The 16825-nt window shown below is 35.0% G+C and overlaps 1 protein-coding gene across 1 annotated transcript in view; it reads right to left on the bottom strand.

The window, feature by feature from the left end:
* LOC118747178 (WD repeat-containing protein 78) overlaps positions 1-16825 on the bottom strand; it is a 73257-nt gene that overhangs the window by 55217 nt on the left and 1215 nt on the right. Inside the window, exon 3 of the mRNA XM_036481168.1 lies at positions 3947-3959. Within this exon, the coding sequence (XP_036337061.1) occupies positions 3947-3959 (13 nt within the window). The remainder of the gene's footprint in view (positions 1-3946; positions 3960-16825) is intronic.

Raw genomic sequence — 16825 nt, 5'->3', positions numbered from 1 at the left:
GTCAGTTAGGGTAGTTAATGTGTGACCGGGTGCTGTGTCCGCCTTGAGCCGTAGACAGCCGTAGAGAATACTAATCAAAAACCTATTGCTCCTTTTATTTTCAGAGATCTCGCAGCAACTGTCGCCGAAGTTTCGACACGGTGGGCGGTCTGCAAGAAGTCGTAATTGCCTACACTCCTACTATAGCATCAATGGAAGTCCAGAAGTCTAGCAGATCGTCGAATTTTTCCGACTGAAAATTCCATGTGGGGTGCACCTGCAGGGCTAAGAAATGCTTCAACCTTACAAAGCAAAACCACCAACTAAGTGCTGGCATTCTCTTGAGTAGACTGCAAATTAGTTGTAACGAACCGAATGCCAAGCATCGCTCTTAAAGTAGCCATAAGACATTATTCGCAAAGCGTGGTATTTCTCAGGCAAGAAAATTCGGGGCTGTTTTTCTACATAACCTCGAAAATAGGAACAACTCGAATTTTTTGCCTTTTCAGGTTAGGATATTTAAAAGGCCTGATGTGACGTCCTATCTCAGAAAACTTTTCAAGAACGTCGTACTTCAGAATTTCATTGAAAAACACCCTATCTCAGAATTTTGTTGAATAACGCCCCATCTTAGAATTGAGTTCAAAAACACCCTATCTCGAATAAAAATTCATTGAAAATAAGCTGAGATAGGGCGTTTTTGAATCAAATTCTGAAGTGTGGCGTTCTTGAAAAGCTTTCTGAGATAGAACAATGTTGAAAATTTTTCTGAGATAGGGCGTTTTCGAACTGGCTGCCGAGTTAGGTCGATCTACCACTCAGCCATCGATATGTATGTATTTACATATATATTTTTAATTTTATTTAATTTTTATAACCCTATATTATGCTTTTATTATTATTTTTAATTACTTCTTTTTTATTTAATTTTCTTTTAATCTTTTTAATTTAGGAACTAAAATTTTTTTATTTATTTTTCAATTATTAATTTGTTTCCGTTTTTAATTAAATTTTCTTTATATTTTCAGATTCTTTTTGAAAGAATATTTTTATAAACTTATTTTGTTTATATTTTTGATTAAATTTTCTTAAAATGTTTGGTTTTTATTGCTTAAAAAAGATTTTTTTTTATCTTTTACTAATTTTTCTTATTTACATTTCATTTCCTTTAATTTTTAGTTTCTAAAGCTTGACGATGAATAAGTGTTACACAGTTTTTTTTTAATAGAAGGGTCCTTAAGCAAATTTTGCGAGTAAAGTTTTTTATTTTTCTACATATTTTACTTAAATTTTATTAATTAGTTTTAAAATTTTAATCCTTATTTGCATTTGCCAGCAGTGTAAGCTTTGGGAGATGAGTACATGCACGCAAGTCTTTTTCAGGTGTATTTTTTCTTAGACTTTGCATAGAAAAATGCAAAAAAAAACGAAACGCCGTATAGGGTTGGTCAAATGAATGGCCGTCCTAGTCACGAGTTCCGAGTCTATACCATTTCTGAGTATGAGACCTTATTTTGGACAAAAGGGTGACTATAGAGGACTCAAAGTGGAGAAAATTCGCCTATGGTTACAGAAGATATGGAATAAATTAACCGACGAAGACTCGCGTGCCGCTTGCGCTTTTCTCTAAAAGTGCTTACCGCTGGTAAACCGAAATAAAGGTTAAAATTTAAAAACTAATTAATAAAATTTAAGTAAGATCTATGGAAAATCAACGATAAAATACCTCTTCCGCAAAATCTATGTATTCTTTATATTTTATTTTTCAAAAAAAAAAAAAAAAACTGGGTAACAGTTATTCGTCGCTACCCTGTATTGTTTTAAAACGAAAAATTTTTATTTTTTATTTAGTTTAATTTTTATAAAACTTGTTGCTAAAAGACAAACAGAATAACGCCAAGACCTGCTTGGCAGATCTTACAATTCGTTTTTCGAAATACAGAAGAGAGCTTTCGCGATCGATGCCAGAGTTTTGTCTTTCGAAAGACTGTGGTGGTTTTAAAGACGGTTGCTAGAATTGTCCTGTTAGAGGAATTAGGCAACTACAAAGTAAGTTTAAAAGAAAAAAGACTTACCATTACTATTTGTAGCATTAATGCGGCATAATTTTTTGAAGAGCAGCATTGTTTTCGGTTTAACTTGACATAGTGAATTTACAAAGATAAATGAAACAAAAATTCAGCAATAATTTTAGTACCAAAAATTTGCGCTAATATTCACAACCAATTAATGCACCTCGTCAATACAACACAAAGAATTTACAAATAAAAAGTTTAATATTTTAAATTAGTTCAATATATGTATTTGTCTTAATGTTTTTTTTTGAGCACCTCTTTATTAGTTATTTATTAAAAGCACACTTAGGTACACTTTTTGCACATTTCAAATTTTCCGCCACTAAAATAATCAACAATTTCACAGCAGCGACTAGCACAATAGTTGCAAATTCACTTCCTACTTGCAAGCATGTAAGTAGATTCATACGTATGTAGGTAAAACAACATAATAAATATTATTCATAATTTATAATTATTATATAGCACCGATAAATATACCATGGGATTTAATATTAACTACTCCCAACCGATTGTGAGCTGCATGCACTTCCGCCAGCTGAACACAACGCCACAACATAACTTGTCAACCAAGCCGGCAAGCCAAATGCTTAGCTTTAAGCAACACGACACACGTTTAATCATCGGTTAGTCAGTGTTTGAAGCACAAAAGCGTGTGCGCACGCGCAAGCTATCGAATACCGGTCACTTGGTCGATATCTAATGATAAGCGTTAAAGCTGCAACACCTTGGCTGGCACGTGCCACACGTACCACGAATGACCAGCAACTGCGACAATAACAAAATGCGACGACAACAGCTGGCGCATAGCACAACGGAGCACAACCAACTGCAGCCGGAGAACCTTTCGGCGGTAGCTAGGGAAAAGAAATCGAACCTTCGACGGTCGCTTTGCGCTCGTTTAGTGTTTTTTTTTTTGCTGTTTTACTGCTTAAGAAAGTTGAGTCGCTCGCAAGCTAAGCGACATTGACACTTTTTATACGCTGCTTACATGCTGTTTTTCTTCATAGCTTTAACACTTGGTTTTTTTTTTGTAACTTAACAGTTTGTACTTTGTGTGCCTGCCATTAGCTCGGCTCAGTACACTTCTGTGCCAAAGCGTACTTTATGACAGTGGTTTTATTTTATTTTATTTATTTAGTTTTTTGTTTTGTTTTGCCATACAGTACGCTTTTTTAAAACTTCCGTTAATTACATTTAATTTTCTTTGATTTCTATACTTTTTCGATAAGTTCTTGTGCAACAACACACAAACGAAAAATCGTAAGGAAACCACCGTTGGAGCTGACTTCTGAGCCATGCCACGACTAATTAACGAATAAAAAGTAAATTTCAGCAAATGCCCCAACCTTATTGAAATATACGCAGACAATGGAACAGAATGCGTTGCGAGTGGATACACGTACTGTGTAAGTAACTGGGCTAAAATGAACATAAAAAACTCATACATACATACATACATATCTATGTACATGCGAACATACATACATATGTATGTACATAAGTACTTATGAAATTGCAAATATATCTACATACATATGTACATACATGGCATGGCATATATGGTTTATTATGCTAAGAGAAAACGCTTCAGTGGTTTTGGACGTTCCATTTTTACTTTGTTTAACTTTTCTACCCTCCCCCTCTGTTGCCTTTGCCGTGTTGTTGGCACTTCAATTGCAGTCCGTCACTGATGGATCCCACATTGAAAGAAATAATGTATAGCGGTCTCATTGCGTAGCACAGTTCAACTTTGGCAACAATAAATAGGAACTAAACTTTATTGCACACAGTTGCATATGTACATATGTATGTACATTAGACCGTACCACCTTACACGCAATCAAAAAAAAAAAAGCTCGCCGTACACCCCTGAGTATAAGTGGCCGAACCTAGCGGTGGCAGCTGCCTTCGACATCCAATTTTTGTTATATAGTTTTAATCGAATAATCGAAGTTTTTGCCTAGGCAAAATTTTAATAATTTTTGGCGAGCTTTAATTTTTTGACATTAGGGTGGGGCGTTTGGTTTATACGAACTGAGATCTGAGAACATTGGAACGAAAAACCTCAATTTTTATAAAGGGGAATTATATAAAACCCGCATATCTGAACACTATATGTTATAGTGGTCCGATTTTGCCGGTTCCGACAAATGATTAATACATTATAAAATTACAACCACTTACCAAATTTCCGTCAGATATCTTGAAAACTGAGGGACTCGATTGTATTCAAACAGACAGACAGATGGACATGACTCGACTCAGCTCGACGTTCTAGTCTTTTAAGTATTCGTTTTCATGGGTATTCTTCTAGTACTTAGAAGCATCGGATCAAAGTTTTAATGCCATTTCATGTTCATGAAAGGTATAAAAGACGATTCGCAAACATCTGTGTACGGCTTGGCAAAGCATTATGCGATTCAGTTGCATACATAAATAGGTTAGGTTAGAACAAAAGATATGTTCGAAACTAAATGCCATTCTCGTAGTTTCGTTCCCAAGATCGCTTAAAACCCCATACCGAAATAAGAAAAAAAGCCTTCGGAATCGTTTTTACAAGAACGGAAGTGAGAACAAAACTGTCGAGAACGTTCTCAACGAGAATGGTATAAGAACAAAACCCTGTGGAACGTTCCCAAAGAGAACAAAATGGGAACAATACTTCTGGAAACATTTCTAAGAGAACAAAATGGGTTCGTAAGTTCCCGGAACGTTCTGACAAAGAACAAAACGGGAACAATCTCAAAATCACAATAAGGTCCTGGCAATTTTCTGACAGAGAACAAAATGGGGGCAAATCATCTCTGAACTATACGCGAAGGATGGAGGAATTTTTCCGATACATTTCCATTATTTAGAAATGTTTGAAAATTAAAATTATTCAAAAAATAACCGAAAGATAATTATGCTAACTAAGTCAACGAAAAACTTAAGACACGAACTTCTCTTGTACAGGAATTTAAAAATTTTTCCATAAATGGACAGGTCCCCTAATGATAAACAATCTGACTGAAACGATTTTATATCCCAACACGCAGACGCGCCTCTCATTCTTAACGTTAAGTTCTCAAAACGTTTGTTCTCGTTTTTCTTCTCTCGCAAAACGTTTTCCAGACTTCTGTTCATATTTGATCCTCCCTGAAACGTTCCCGAAAGTTTCGTTCTCATTCTGTTCTTCTTGAGAACATTCCCGAGAGTTTTGCACCCATTTTGTTCTTTAAGGAAACGTTCCCTAACCCTTTTGTTCTCACTTTGTTTCCGTTCCAACTGCTCTCGATACTTTTGTTCCTGTTTGATTCTTTTGTGGGAACGTTCCTGACAATACATTTTGTACTCGCGCAAAACTAAACCAAAAACGGAAGCGTTCTCAGTATCTGGTATTATTTTCATTTCAGTTTATTCAAATTGCCCTGAAGTGGTTCTGAAAAAGTCGTGAACTTGTCCTCGAACAAGGCTTGAAACGACCCGAAATGGCTCCTCTCTAGTTCCAAAATGATCCCAAACTAGTCTCGAAATGTTCCTGAAATAGCCCTAAATTAGTCCCAAAAAGATGATCCAGAAATAGTACTGAATGAGTCCCGAAAATGTCCTAGTCGCAAATGGTGCAGAACTAGTCGTGAAACAACCCCCGAGACGCTTCAAAAAGTCTTGAACTTGTCCCAAAATTATCTCGCACATGTTGTGAAACTGTAGCAAAATAGGCGCTTATTAATCCCAAAATGATCCTGAACTAGTCCCAAAATTGTCATAAAATGATCCCGAAATGGTCCCTAGTCGTGAACTAGTCTCGAAATGGACCTGAAATAGCCCTGAAGCAGTGCAGAAATGGTAATTTCTACACATAAGATACAGTTACAAATTTTCTGCTGGGTTATCGCAAATTTTACATACATACTTTAGATTCGAACGAACTTTTTTCTGGTACGTTCTAATGTACATAATACATACATATGTATGTACATACTCATAACTATCTACTAGTGAACTAATGTCTTCTATCACTTAAAATCATATGTTTTTGAGTTAATTTGCTATGGCGGCACATACATCAGCATAAAGATAGCATTTTACTTTGACATAAAAGTTACTAGTTGGATACATGTATAAGTAGATACATACATACATATGTATGTATAAGAGCACTCATAATGCACATTCAACCAAATGTGTCTATCAACTTTTCTAAGCTCAAAAAAGTACATAATTGCACACAAATATGTAGAAGCAAATGCACTCATTATCATGGAAAATCCGCTGCAAATACAGACATAAAATATGTTTGGATTTATACATAAAAGTATATAAAAAGAATATATGTGTGTATAAAGTTGGCTTGTTATGTTTCGACATTAAAAGTTTACGCTTTGCTGGTTCTAATGTTTTCAAATTTAAATTATCGTACAAATGAAAAATTATAGGTGCACTGTAAGCATAATTAAAGCACCATCTAGGAATTTATATCCGGTTAGGTTAATGTGCGTGATGCGGTAATTTTACAATAATATATATTTTTCTTTTTAGGACTAAAAATTAAAAGAAAACTTAAATAAAAAAAAATTAATAAAATAAAATAAGTTTCCAAAAATTAAATGAATTTAAGAAAATATATGTTACTTTTTAAAACAATAAAATTAAAAATTAGATTAAAAAAAAAGAAAAAAATATAAGAGGTTTCTTGAAAGTTAGTTAAATAAACAAAAAATATATTTCTCTTTTTAAAACAAGAAGATCTAAAATTAAACCAAAACTGAATTAAAAAATAATAATTGAAAAAACGGACAAAAGTAGTAAGTATCTAAAATTAAATTAAATTAAAAAATATATATATTTTTCTTTTTAAAACAATAAAGGAAAATTTAATAAAAATAAGAAAAACATGAAATTAAAAAACCCCCCTTCCGGGGGATTTTAACCGCTGATATTTCGAATGGCACTCCAGTGCTTTGCGTACCCGGCAAAATGATGGAGATGCATCCATTTGGAATATGCTGAAGCGCGTTCTGTCAAAAGAGCTTTTCACCACAAAAGTTGGCGAGATAGTTTTTTTGTAAGGCTTTCGTGCCAGAGTAAACAAAATTTTTCAAACCATCTTGCCTACTGTCTTTGACTTATTTTTCAAAAAAAAACACTCCAATGAAAAAACATTTGGAGTGAAATTTGTGGTTGGGTGACAACTCCGACACCTTGCCTTCAGGTCACTCCAATCAGTGATCGAATCGCCACAATCTACATAAAGGCTTATGAGACCACGGAGCGCTTCTATGAACGCCTATAGAAGCATATGTGCGCTGCCAAGCCACGATGTTAAATTTGATTTTGCCGACTTTAACATAAAAGTGGGAAAATAATACCAACAGTCGGGAAATTTTGTTTCCACCAGAATACTTCCGACAGTGGAGGTAGTTAGTAACACGAGACTCCACCATAGAAACATCTGTAAAGTCACTTGAGCGTCCCTGATCTAACAATGAAAAGCGTAAATCACGTTGTGATAAACGAAAGATACGCTTCGATCGTTCTTGAAGTGCGTACTGTGAAGGATCGCTTTACGTATCCGTGCAATGAAAGGCTGTGCGACGAAAGTTTGACTTCGAAAAGCTGCAATCACTGAAAACTTTCGTAAGCGGGTCCCAACTATTCTCATTGTCCATTGAATTTCCACACCGGTGACGCATTCAGTTCGTCATCCAATCTTCTCGGGTACCCATAGCCTACGCGAACAAGGACATAGATTTTACTTAAAGTATTTCTGTTAGTCTGCGTTCATAGTTTTTCGCAAGGAATGAAACCGATTCAAAATAACGTTCCGGTTTGGGTTTCGGTTTTGCCAAGTGTTTCGGTTTCGGTTTTGGTTTCGTTCTTCAAAATTTATTTCGGTTTTGGTTTCAGTTTCGTTCCGGTTTCAGTTTTTCACAGAAATTTTGTTGATATTATTTAAATCACAATGTCTTAAACGTTGAGGAAAGAAAATCGAAAATTACAGTTCACTGATAATATCAACACTAGGTTCTTTCCCTAACAATCCGGACCGGATTTGGTAATTACAGAATAAGAGAAACATTTTCTTTCAAAAATGGAAAAAAGTTCAGAAGTACGGAAACGCAAAAACCCACATTTCGTGCCCACAAGTCGAGAAACAGCTGATTCCCGTTGTTCTTGTTTTTGTCACTTATACCATGTTCTGACCGACATCGGAAACATGTTTTCGTTGCTAAAACTGGTTTTCGACCTAAAACTTGTGTTTTCGTCCATATAAAATCTGTTAAACGAAAACCAGTTTTCGCTGAAAACTACTTGAAAACTCACTTTCCACTCATTCCAATCGGTGTCTTCAGTAGTTTTTTTCGATTATTTATCGAAGTGGAAGTCATATTTTATCATCTTTAATACGCCATTTCGGATTTATTGTTAATTGCCTGGCCAAAGCAAAATAAGAATGAAAGTTAAAGGTTGTAAATGAAAAGAAAATGAAGGTAAAATGTTTTGGTTGTCGGTCAGAACATGGTATTAAATGCAAACACTTGGAAATTGAATTTTGGTTTCACAAATTTGATTTTAAGTACATAGATTGAAAATACATCAACAGGCCATTCACTTTTCCTTAAAAGCACCAAGTAAATGCAGGCAACATGTAAACACAATACAGCTGATATGCACTTTGACACTTTATCCATTTTTACTCGGAGAAAATTTCGGGCTGTTTCGGGCAGGAAGAAGAATACACTTACGATCGAATACGCTCGAATTTTCGCTCTCTATTACCCATTTTGTTGAGTACAGGCATGATTTCTGGGCTATTTTGGGCGCACGCGGGATCTCGCATTGCGTACGGGAAAGAAACTACTTAAATTAATCGATTATCGATTCACAACAACAAAGTCATCAGCAGATTTTTGCGAAAAGTTACCTTGCCATACTTATTTACTACTTAACAAGAATTTTAGCAAAATGTTGCTGGTTTTGGTTAAATAAATCATTTATTTCAGAGAAATTTTTATTTATTATTTTTGTAAATTTCTGGAAACCGATTGAAACCTGTGATTGAAATGGTTTCGGTATCGTTCCTTTTCAGGTCAAGATAACGGTTACGGTGTCGGTTTCGGTTTTGAAAAACGAAACGGTTTTAAACGGTTACGGTTTCGGTTTGGGTTTCGGTTTCATTCCTTGGTTTTTCGCCTTATAAAAAGATGGATATGAGAAGAGAATTGTAGAGCATAAGTTTAGTTAGTCGAGATAGGGTAAATATATTTTAATTTCCTATTCCTGTGTGAGAAGTGCCCCCTCCACCTATAAAGTGATCTTGCAAGTAATCGATCTTCAAACCCTTTAATTGCTGTCTCATTTTCTACCTCTCATTCGTATATTGACATCAGCACGATAGCTATCGATTTTTTATCGTTTTTACGATGTTGGTGTTTTTATCGTTGTCGACATGGTTACCATAAGAGTTTAATAAAGTATAAAGGTAAGAAGTAACTATTTACAAATTACGCCAATTATTCTACGATATTAAGCTAACATTAAATTGTGGACCATTATAAAAGTAATTTTTTCGCAATAAATATCTAAGTACATACACAGACACATAAATACATATATGTACATAAGTAATTTCACATTCGAGTAAATATTCTTCGAAAAGTTATATACTCATTAAGTCGTGCAAGAAGGCATTACGAATAGACAAATTTATTAGATACGAGTCCATGCAATGACTTGTAATGCACAACAACAAAAAGAACAAGATTGTTAAAGCGGGAGCGGACATGCTAAGTTGAACAGCAGACAAATGAACAGTTGCACACCTTAGTTTTTTTTCTTCTTCTTCTTTCTTAGCTAATTGTACAGGTGAAGAAACAATATCACTACCGCCGCCACCTCAGGTATGTATGTATGTACTCGTACAATTTCAGTTCACATTTGTATCAAATGGCTAATAGTAGTAAGTGTCGGCCAAGTTCTAGCGCGGATATAGCACCACCACCAACAACAACAAGAACAACGCCGCCACGACCGGCGCGGCGCTGTCAATGTACAACGCCATCAACCACCAACCAGCATAATCAACATAGCCAGTGTGGAGTTGTGTTATCTGAACCTGAACGCAATTCTTCTTCAACTCGTTTCCTGCCTGCATTCATCAACGCTTACTCGCTGATATGGCGCATATCTATGTATGTACATACTCTGTACCGCCAACCACGCTTCACTGACAACAAAGAAAGTAAAGTACACAGGAGATTACTTGCATTCATACAAATAGATACATATCGTCGTTTAAGGTACAAAACCGCGTATCAACAAAATGAAAAACCTCGTATCACATGGTATGAATTTAACAAAAAACTTGCTGATAAAAGCTTAAAGAATAACACTAAGAAAATTGCCAATACAAAGATGAAAGTAAAGGTGAGTACAAAGTGAGGCAAAGTGGTGAGGCAAAGCTAAAAATAAAAACAAAAACAAAGAAGTGTAAAGATAAAGACAAAAATGAGGATCAAGGTAAATTTAACACTTTACGTATATGTATAAGGACAAAGGTGAAGGGCAATATGTAGATGAAGAAAATGATAAACATAAAAGTAAAAACAAAGATAAATATAAGGAAAAAAGATGAGGATGAGGATAGCGATAAAAGTAAGGATAAAGATAGCGGAAGAAAGATTAAAATAAAGTTAATTATAAACAAAAGGATACAGATGGGGACACAGAGACCCATCTGGAAGCTATTTCGGGATTTTAGAGATTTTCGGGATTCTTGGGACTTATCGATATAATAATCGATATTTTTATCGATATTTTTATCGATTGTGCTATCGAAGTTTTTATCGCTATTGTTATCGATTTTACTATCGATATCTTCGGAACTTATCGATATAATAATCGATATCCTTATAGTTTTTGAAATCGATATTTTTAACGATTTTGTTATCGATATTTTTATCGAATTTTTTATCGATTTTTTCATTGATATTTTATCAATTTTGTTATGGATTATTTATCAAGTATATATCGATTTTGTTATCTTTTATTTATTGACTTTGTTATCGATTATTTATGGATTCTGTTATCGATTTTACTATCGATTATTTATCGATTTTGTTATCGAATTTTTATCGATTATTTATCGATGTTTTCATCGATTTTGTTATCAGTATTTTTATCGATTTTCTAATCGATTTTGCTACCAAATTATTATCGGTTTTGCTATCGAAATTTTTGTCCAATTTGTCATAGATTTTGTTATCGATATTTTTATCGGTTTTGTTAACGATATTTGTTGGATGTTACTATCGATTTTGTTATCGATGGAGTATAAAGATAAAAATGAAGATAAAGCAAAACAAAATAACATAAATGTAATTAGAACGAACAGGGGTAGAGATAGGGATCTATATAGAAGAAAGACAAAAATATAACCTTAAGCAAAATCAGCGGCCGCTGTAGTGTAGTGATAAGCAGTGCGCGCTTCCACTCCGCAGCGCCTGGGTTTAAGCCCTGGTCAAAGCAGTTTTGCAAAAAAAATTTAGAAAAAAGGTTTTTTCTTAACAGCGGTCGCCCGTCAGCAGGCAATGGCAAACCTCCGAGTGTATTTCTGCCATGAAAAGCAGCTTCTCATAAAAATACATTACAAGAGCTTGTATGAGCAAATCTAATTATTGGCAAAAAATTATCAGTTACGCGGTTTTGCAGAACGACGATTCGCGGTTTTGTACTTTAAACGACGATATGTGCCTACGATTGAATGCATTAGTACTCGTATATGTGTAACTAGATTGGGCACATAGAAGACATTAGAGCAAAGCAAGCTTTATAGCTCACGCTTTAAGCCAAAAGTTAAGATATTTTACATTAATTCATAAATTAAAAGCAAAGAACTCATTGCGTGCCAGCTAAAAGATTTTCCATATGTTCATGTGCCCCAATCTACTATTCTTGCCATTTGTTGCGCTGCTGGGCCAAAGCGAGCGTATCTAATGCAATATGCTTGCAATGTAATGAGTTGCATAAACTAAATTTGCGAGTTATCGAAGCGCAAAACTTACTAACACCGCCAACAACACAGCTAAAGCTTTAAAAATAAAACTCTTTATTTACCTTAAAAAAAAAATCGAGTGTGGGTAGTGCTTACTATTCCACACATACATATAGATATATATATGTATTTACTTAGTTATACGGGTGTGTACATAGTACACTTATACTCCACAGGTGAACTATGTTTTCCTTACAACGGAATAAATTAAAAGGTATTGTATGTATGTATGCACATATTTTTATGTAGATACGTATTTATATTATATGTATGTACATCGCGTGCTGTTTTGATATGAACTTGTCTGAAATATGCAATTATTATTAATATTTTACTTGGTGCGCTCGTTTACATATGTAAGTATATGGGGCGTTCCATACCAAAACGGACGGGGTTCACATTTCATCTGTTGGATTTGTTTCAAATTGTTTGGGTTGAGAGAAAATCAACCAAAAATTTGTTAATATCACCAAATTCAAACTTGAAAAGGAATCAATGCCTTGGTTGATATTTTCAAAAATGATTTGGTAATATTAACCACAATTTTGTCTACATTAACCAAACTTTTGGTTGGCGATTTATCGTTTGAATAAGTTTATGTTCTGCACTTCACAGATGCCTTTTCATAATTCGGAGATACAAAATAAACAGTTTTATTATTATTTTAACACGTTGCCTCTGACGGGCTTAGCAACTAACAGCAGTCGCTTTATAAATTTGTCTTCAAATGTCCAACTTTAATGAATTTTCTTCGTCGTTTGATTTGGTTCTGCACTTCACAGAGACTTTTTCGTAATTAAGAAAAACCAAAAATCGAAAAAAGAATAGATATCGCGCTGACGGCATTCGTACTGCTGGAAGCCAACAAATAACAGCAAGCACCTCTGCTCGTTCAGCCCAGTGGCTGACATAAGAATTTGTTCTCAAATGTTCAACTTGAATCACATTTCTTACAATCGGCTTATTGACCATGTAAAAATCAAACCCTAACTTGGTTGAAAAAACCATTGTGCTTTTGGCTCAGTGCACTTATGAGGACCAAATAGTAGAAATATGAATTTAAATTAACGGCGGCATGTACAAAAGGCATGATCGAAATAAAATGCAATAACAATACTTTCGGGAACATTTTTAAGAGAGAAAAAATGGGAACAAAATTCTCCGGAACGTTTTGACACAGAACAAAACGGGAACAAAAGTCTAAGGAGCTTTCTCTCTCTCTCGGAGAACAATTTGGGAGCTTTGAGTCCTAGGAACCTTCTGACAGCGAACGAAACGGGAACGAATCTTCTCTGAACTACAACATTTTTCACATAGCGTTTAAATAGTTTGAAATGTTGGAATATTAAAATTAATCAAAAAAAACTGAGACATATAATAAATATGACAATAAAGTCAACGAAAGACTTAAGATACGAATTCATTTATTTTTTTGAGTAGAAAATTAAAAATTGTTCCATAAATAGATAGTTCACCCCAATAATAAACGATCTGGAAGTTGAAATGATGCAGCCTTCCTCTGGCTTAGAAATAACAATCATCGTTCTCAGTGAAATAATTTTTCATCCCAACACGCAGAAGTTTCTCATTCCTCGGTTTGTTCTCTAGCAGAAGATTTACCAGACTTTTGTTTTTATTTGATGCTCTTTTCTAGTTACATACATTCGTTCTTATTTTGTTCTCCTTGGAAAGTTTCGTTCTCGAAAGTTTCGTTCTCATTGTGCTCTTCTTGAGAAGGGATATTGTGGTACTTTATTAAAAGATATAGCGCTTGGAAATAAGGCTATTCAGAACGTTGTTTCAGAAATTAAGAGGGACAAAAAAAATTTATAAAATAAGTGTGAAAGGAAATATGAAATAAGTATGTATTTTACTATACAATTTTGGTACAAAAATGCGAGAATTTAAATTCTCGGATTTGCCCATATACAAAAATTGCACGTTTAAAGTAATAATTATTAGATACTTAATTACACAGTGCAACAAAAACAAGAAAAATTTAAAACACACGAAACAATATACTCACGAAACTATGGGCCAAATATAATAAAATTACGTTTTTAGTTTTTCATTCTAACATCAGTTTTTTTATTTTTTAAATGAAGGTTTTTGGTTTATAGGGACGAATAGGTATTGAAAATGTCCCTTTGATATTTTTTTTAACTAATAAAGTTAGGAGCACAGAGTTCGAGGATGTGGTCGCGTGCATATTAGTCCTTTACATGTAATTTTTTCAAAAATAAATATTGTAAATTTCAAGGTTGTTCAAGGACAAAATTTTTAAAGTTCATTTTCCATACCCATTCGTCCATATGCCCCGAAAATTTAATCTTTTTTAATGCTACACAATTTTTATTTGTAATCCATATCACTATTATATATTGCTCTGAAGTTTTTAAAAAAATTTTGAATTGACAGAAAGCAAAGTTATATACGCCGTTTTACTACATTTTTCCCATGGTTTCGCGAATATATTCAGTTTTTGTGTGCAAATTTTACTGCCGCACGGTGTTGTCTTACGATATAAAAAAAGGACAAAAACCACCAAGTTTTCTCCATGAGGATAAATTGACAACTTTGAGCGGTTCTAGCTCTTAAACTACTAATCCGTGTTTAATAAATGTTATGTTTTTGTAATGCTCCATTAGATACGTATGTATATTCACTTTATCAAGCGTTTTGATGAAAGTTTTTATTTTTGCAACGTTTTTGCGACAGAGGCCACATCGTCGTTTTACAAATCTATGCCCATATGCCAACTCGCCTTTAAAGCAAAGATGGAAAAAAAAATCCATTAGCCATTTATAATATTTTTGAACATAAGAGTACGTGAGTATATTTCTTTAAGTACACACATTAGGGCGGGTCAATTTTTTTTTATGTGTAATTCTAAGTAAATTCGCCGAAGGAATCATGGGTCTAAAATCAATTTGCAGTTTAGCAAATTGCGAAAATAGGTTTCGAAGAAACTGTGAACATTTCCACTGTTGCACCCTCTGGTGGAAATTTTAAGAAAAAGATAAGTGCAGAAATGGATTCTTCATACCAAAAACCCCCTTATAGCATGATTTTTTACAAAATTTACGCACTTCTTTACGACACTGCAGCAAAATGCTAAGAAACCTTTTTCCACAATTTCGCGAAATCCAAATTGATTTTAGACACATGGTTTCTTCGGCAAGTTTTCTTAGAATTACACGTAGAATCCTTGTGTGCTATACGCGCATAGTCGAAAAAATATCTCGTAAAACTTGACCCGGCCTAATATACATAAGTTTTCTTAGAATTACACGTAGAATCCTTGTGTGCTATACGCGCATAGTCGAAAAAATATCTCGTAAAACTTGACCCGGCCTAATATACATATACATATGTGCATGTACTTACCCCATCTGCCGTTGCATTTCACCTTAGTGATGTTTGGTAATCTCCCAGCAACCACAAATTGTTGTCATAACATTTTATTAGACATAAAAACAAGCCTAGACCGCTTTGCTTTCGGCGAAATCTGATTCGCTTTCATGGTTATTGCACATTATTAATCTGAAATAGAAATGAAAATAAAAATAAGAAATAAGGTATAAGAAGCTTCTTAATAGTTATTTTATTCAATTAAAATGGCCAACAATACAACCATCAAAATGGATCCCATGCGTGTAACGCTGGCGGATATTCAAAGAGGTGTAGGTTTATTAAGAATTTGCAAATTAATTCGACGCTTAATATTCTATTTACACATTACCATAGATAACTTTGAGTAAGCAACTCGATAATTTCAAGACTTTTGCGACAACACTACAATGCGGCCGCTCCCTGGTCGGCTCGGCCACACGTCAGCCTAAGCATATTAAGGTGACACTTTGGAAAACTAGTGAAATTCTGCTGTTCGAACAGCGCAGCTTAACTGTGTTGGCAGACACTGACGAAGGTAAGGCGATTGCAGAGGATAATGAACGTTATGACTACCTTACATCCGCGCAAGGTAGACGACGTCGCACCCTCGATGCCGAAGCACAAACCACTGCACTTCTGTATAAGAGTCGCGATGTGAATACCGAACGCATACGCACCGACAATGTCGCTTCATATGTGTCGAATTTCGAAATGTTCGACACCTATAAGGACCTACAAGCTACAACAAAAAGTGTTGAATTGGATGAGCATAAGAAGATGGAGATTACCACTTATAAGGTAGAAGGCAGAGATACATTCATCGACATCAATCAGCAGCAAAGTTTTCGCTTGGCGCTGATGCTTACCATGCGCGCACTAGCCGGCAATGTATTCGAGCAACAGCAGCGGCGATTTCGTAATATGTGTCTGCCCGATCCGCTGGCAACACAGGTTAGCTACCGTTATCGTGTCGAATTGCTTTGGCGCTTTCAATTGCCACACACACTGGCCGGTGATAAGCAAAAAGCTGTAGCCGATCTCAGCTGGTGTCCACGCAATGGCGATATACTCGCTGTCGCGTATGGCGTATATACATTCAGGGATGATAATGCAAATGCCGATGGTTGTGTAGGCATTTGGTCTATTAAAAATCCAGTCAACCCAGAGCGGCAATATAAATATCGCATACCCGTCATGACTGTGGAGTTCTCGCCCTATAACCCGCAATTGCTGGCCGTCGGCTTGTCGGATGGCACAATTGAAGTGCTGAATATAATTGAGCTCGAGGCACCGCCAATAGCTCGTACTGATCGCCGCTCTCTGCATAATTGTGAGCCGA

Source organism: Rhagoletis pomonella, unplaced genomic scaffold (assembly GCF_013731165.1).
Source record: "Rhagoletis pomonella isolate Grant_MI unplaced genomic scaffold, Rhpom_1.0 Rhpom_scaffold_00011, whole genome shotgun sequence".
Lineage (NCBI taxonomy): Eukaryota > Metazoa > Arthropoda > Insecta > Diptera > Tephritidae > Rhagoletis > Rhagoletis pomonella.
The sequence above is the reverse complement of the archived record's forward strand: the minus strand, read 5'-3'. Positions and strand labels throughout refer to the sequence as shown.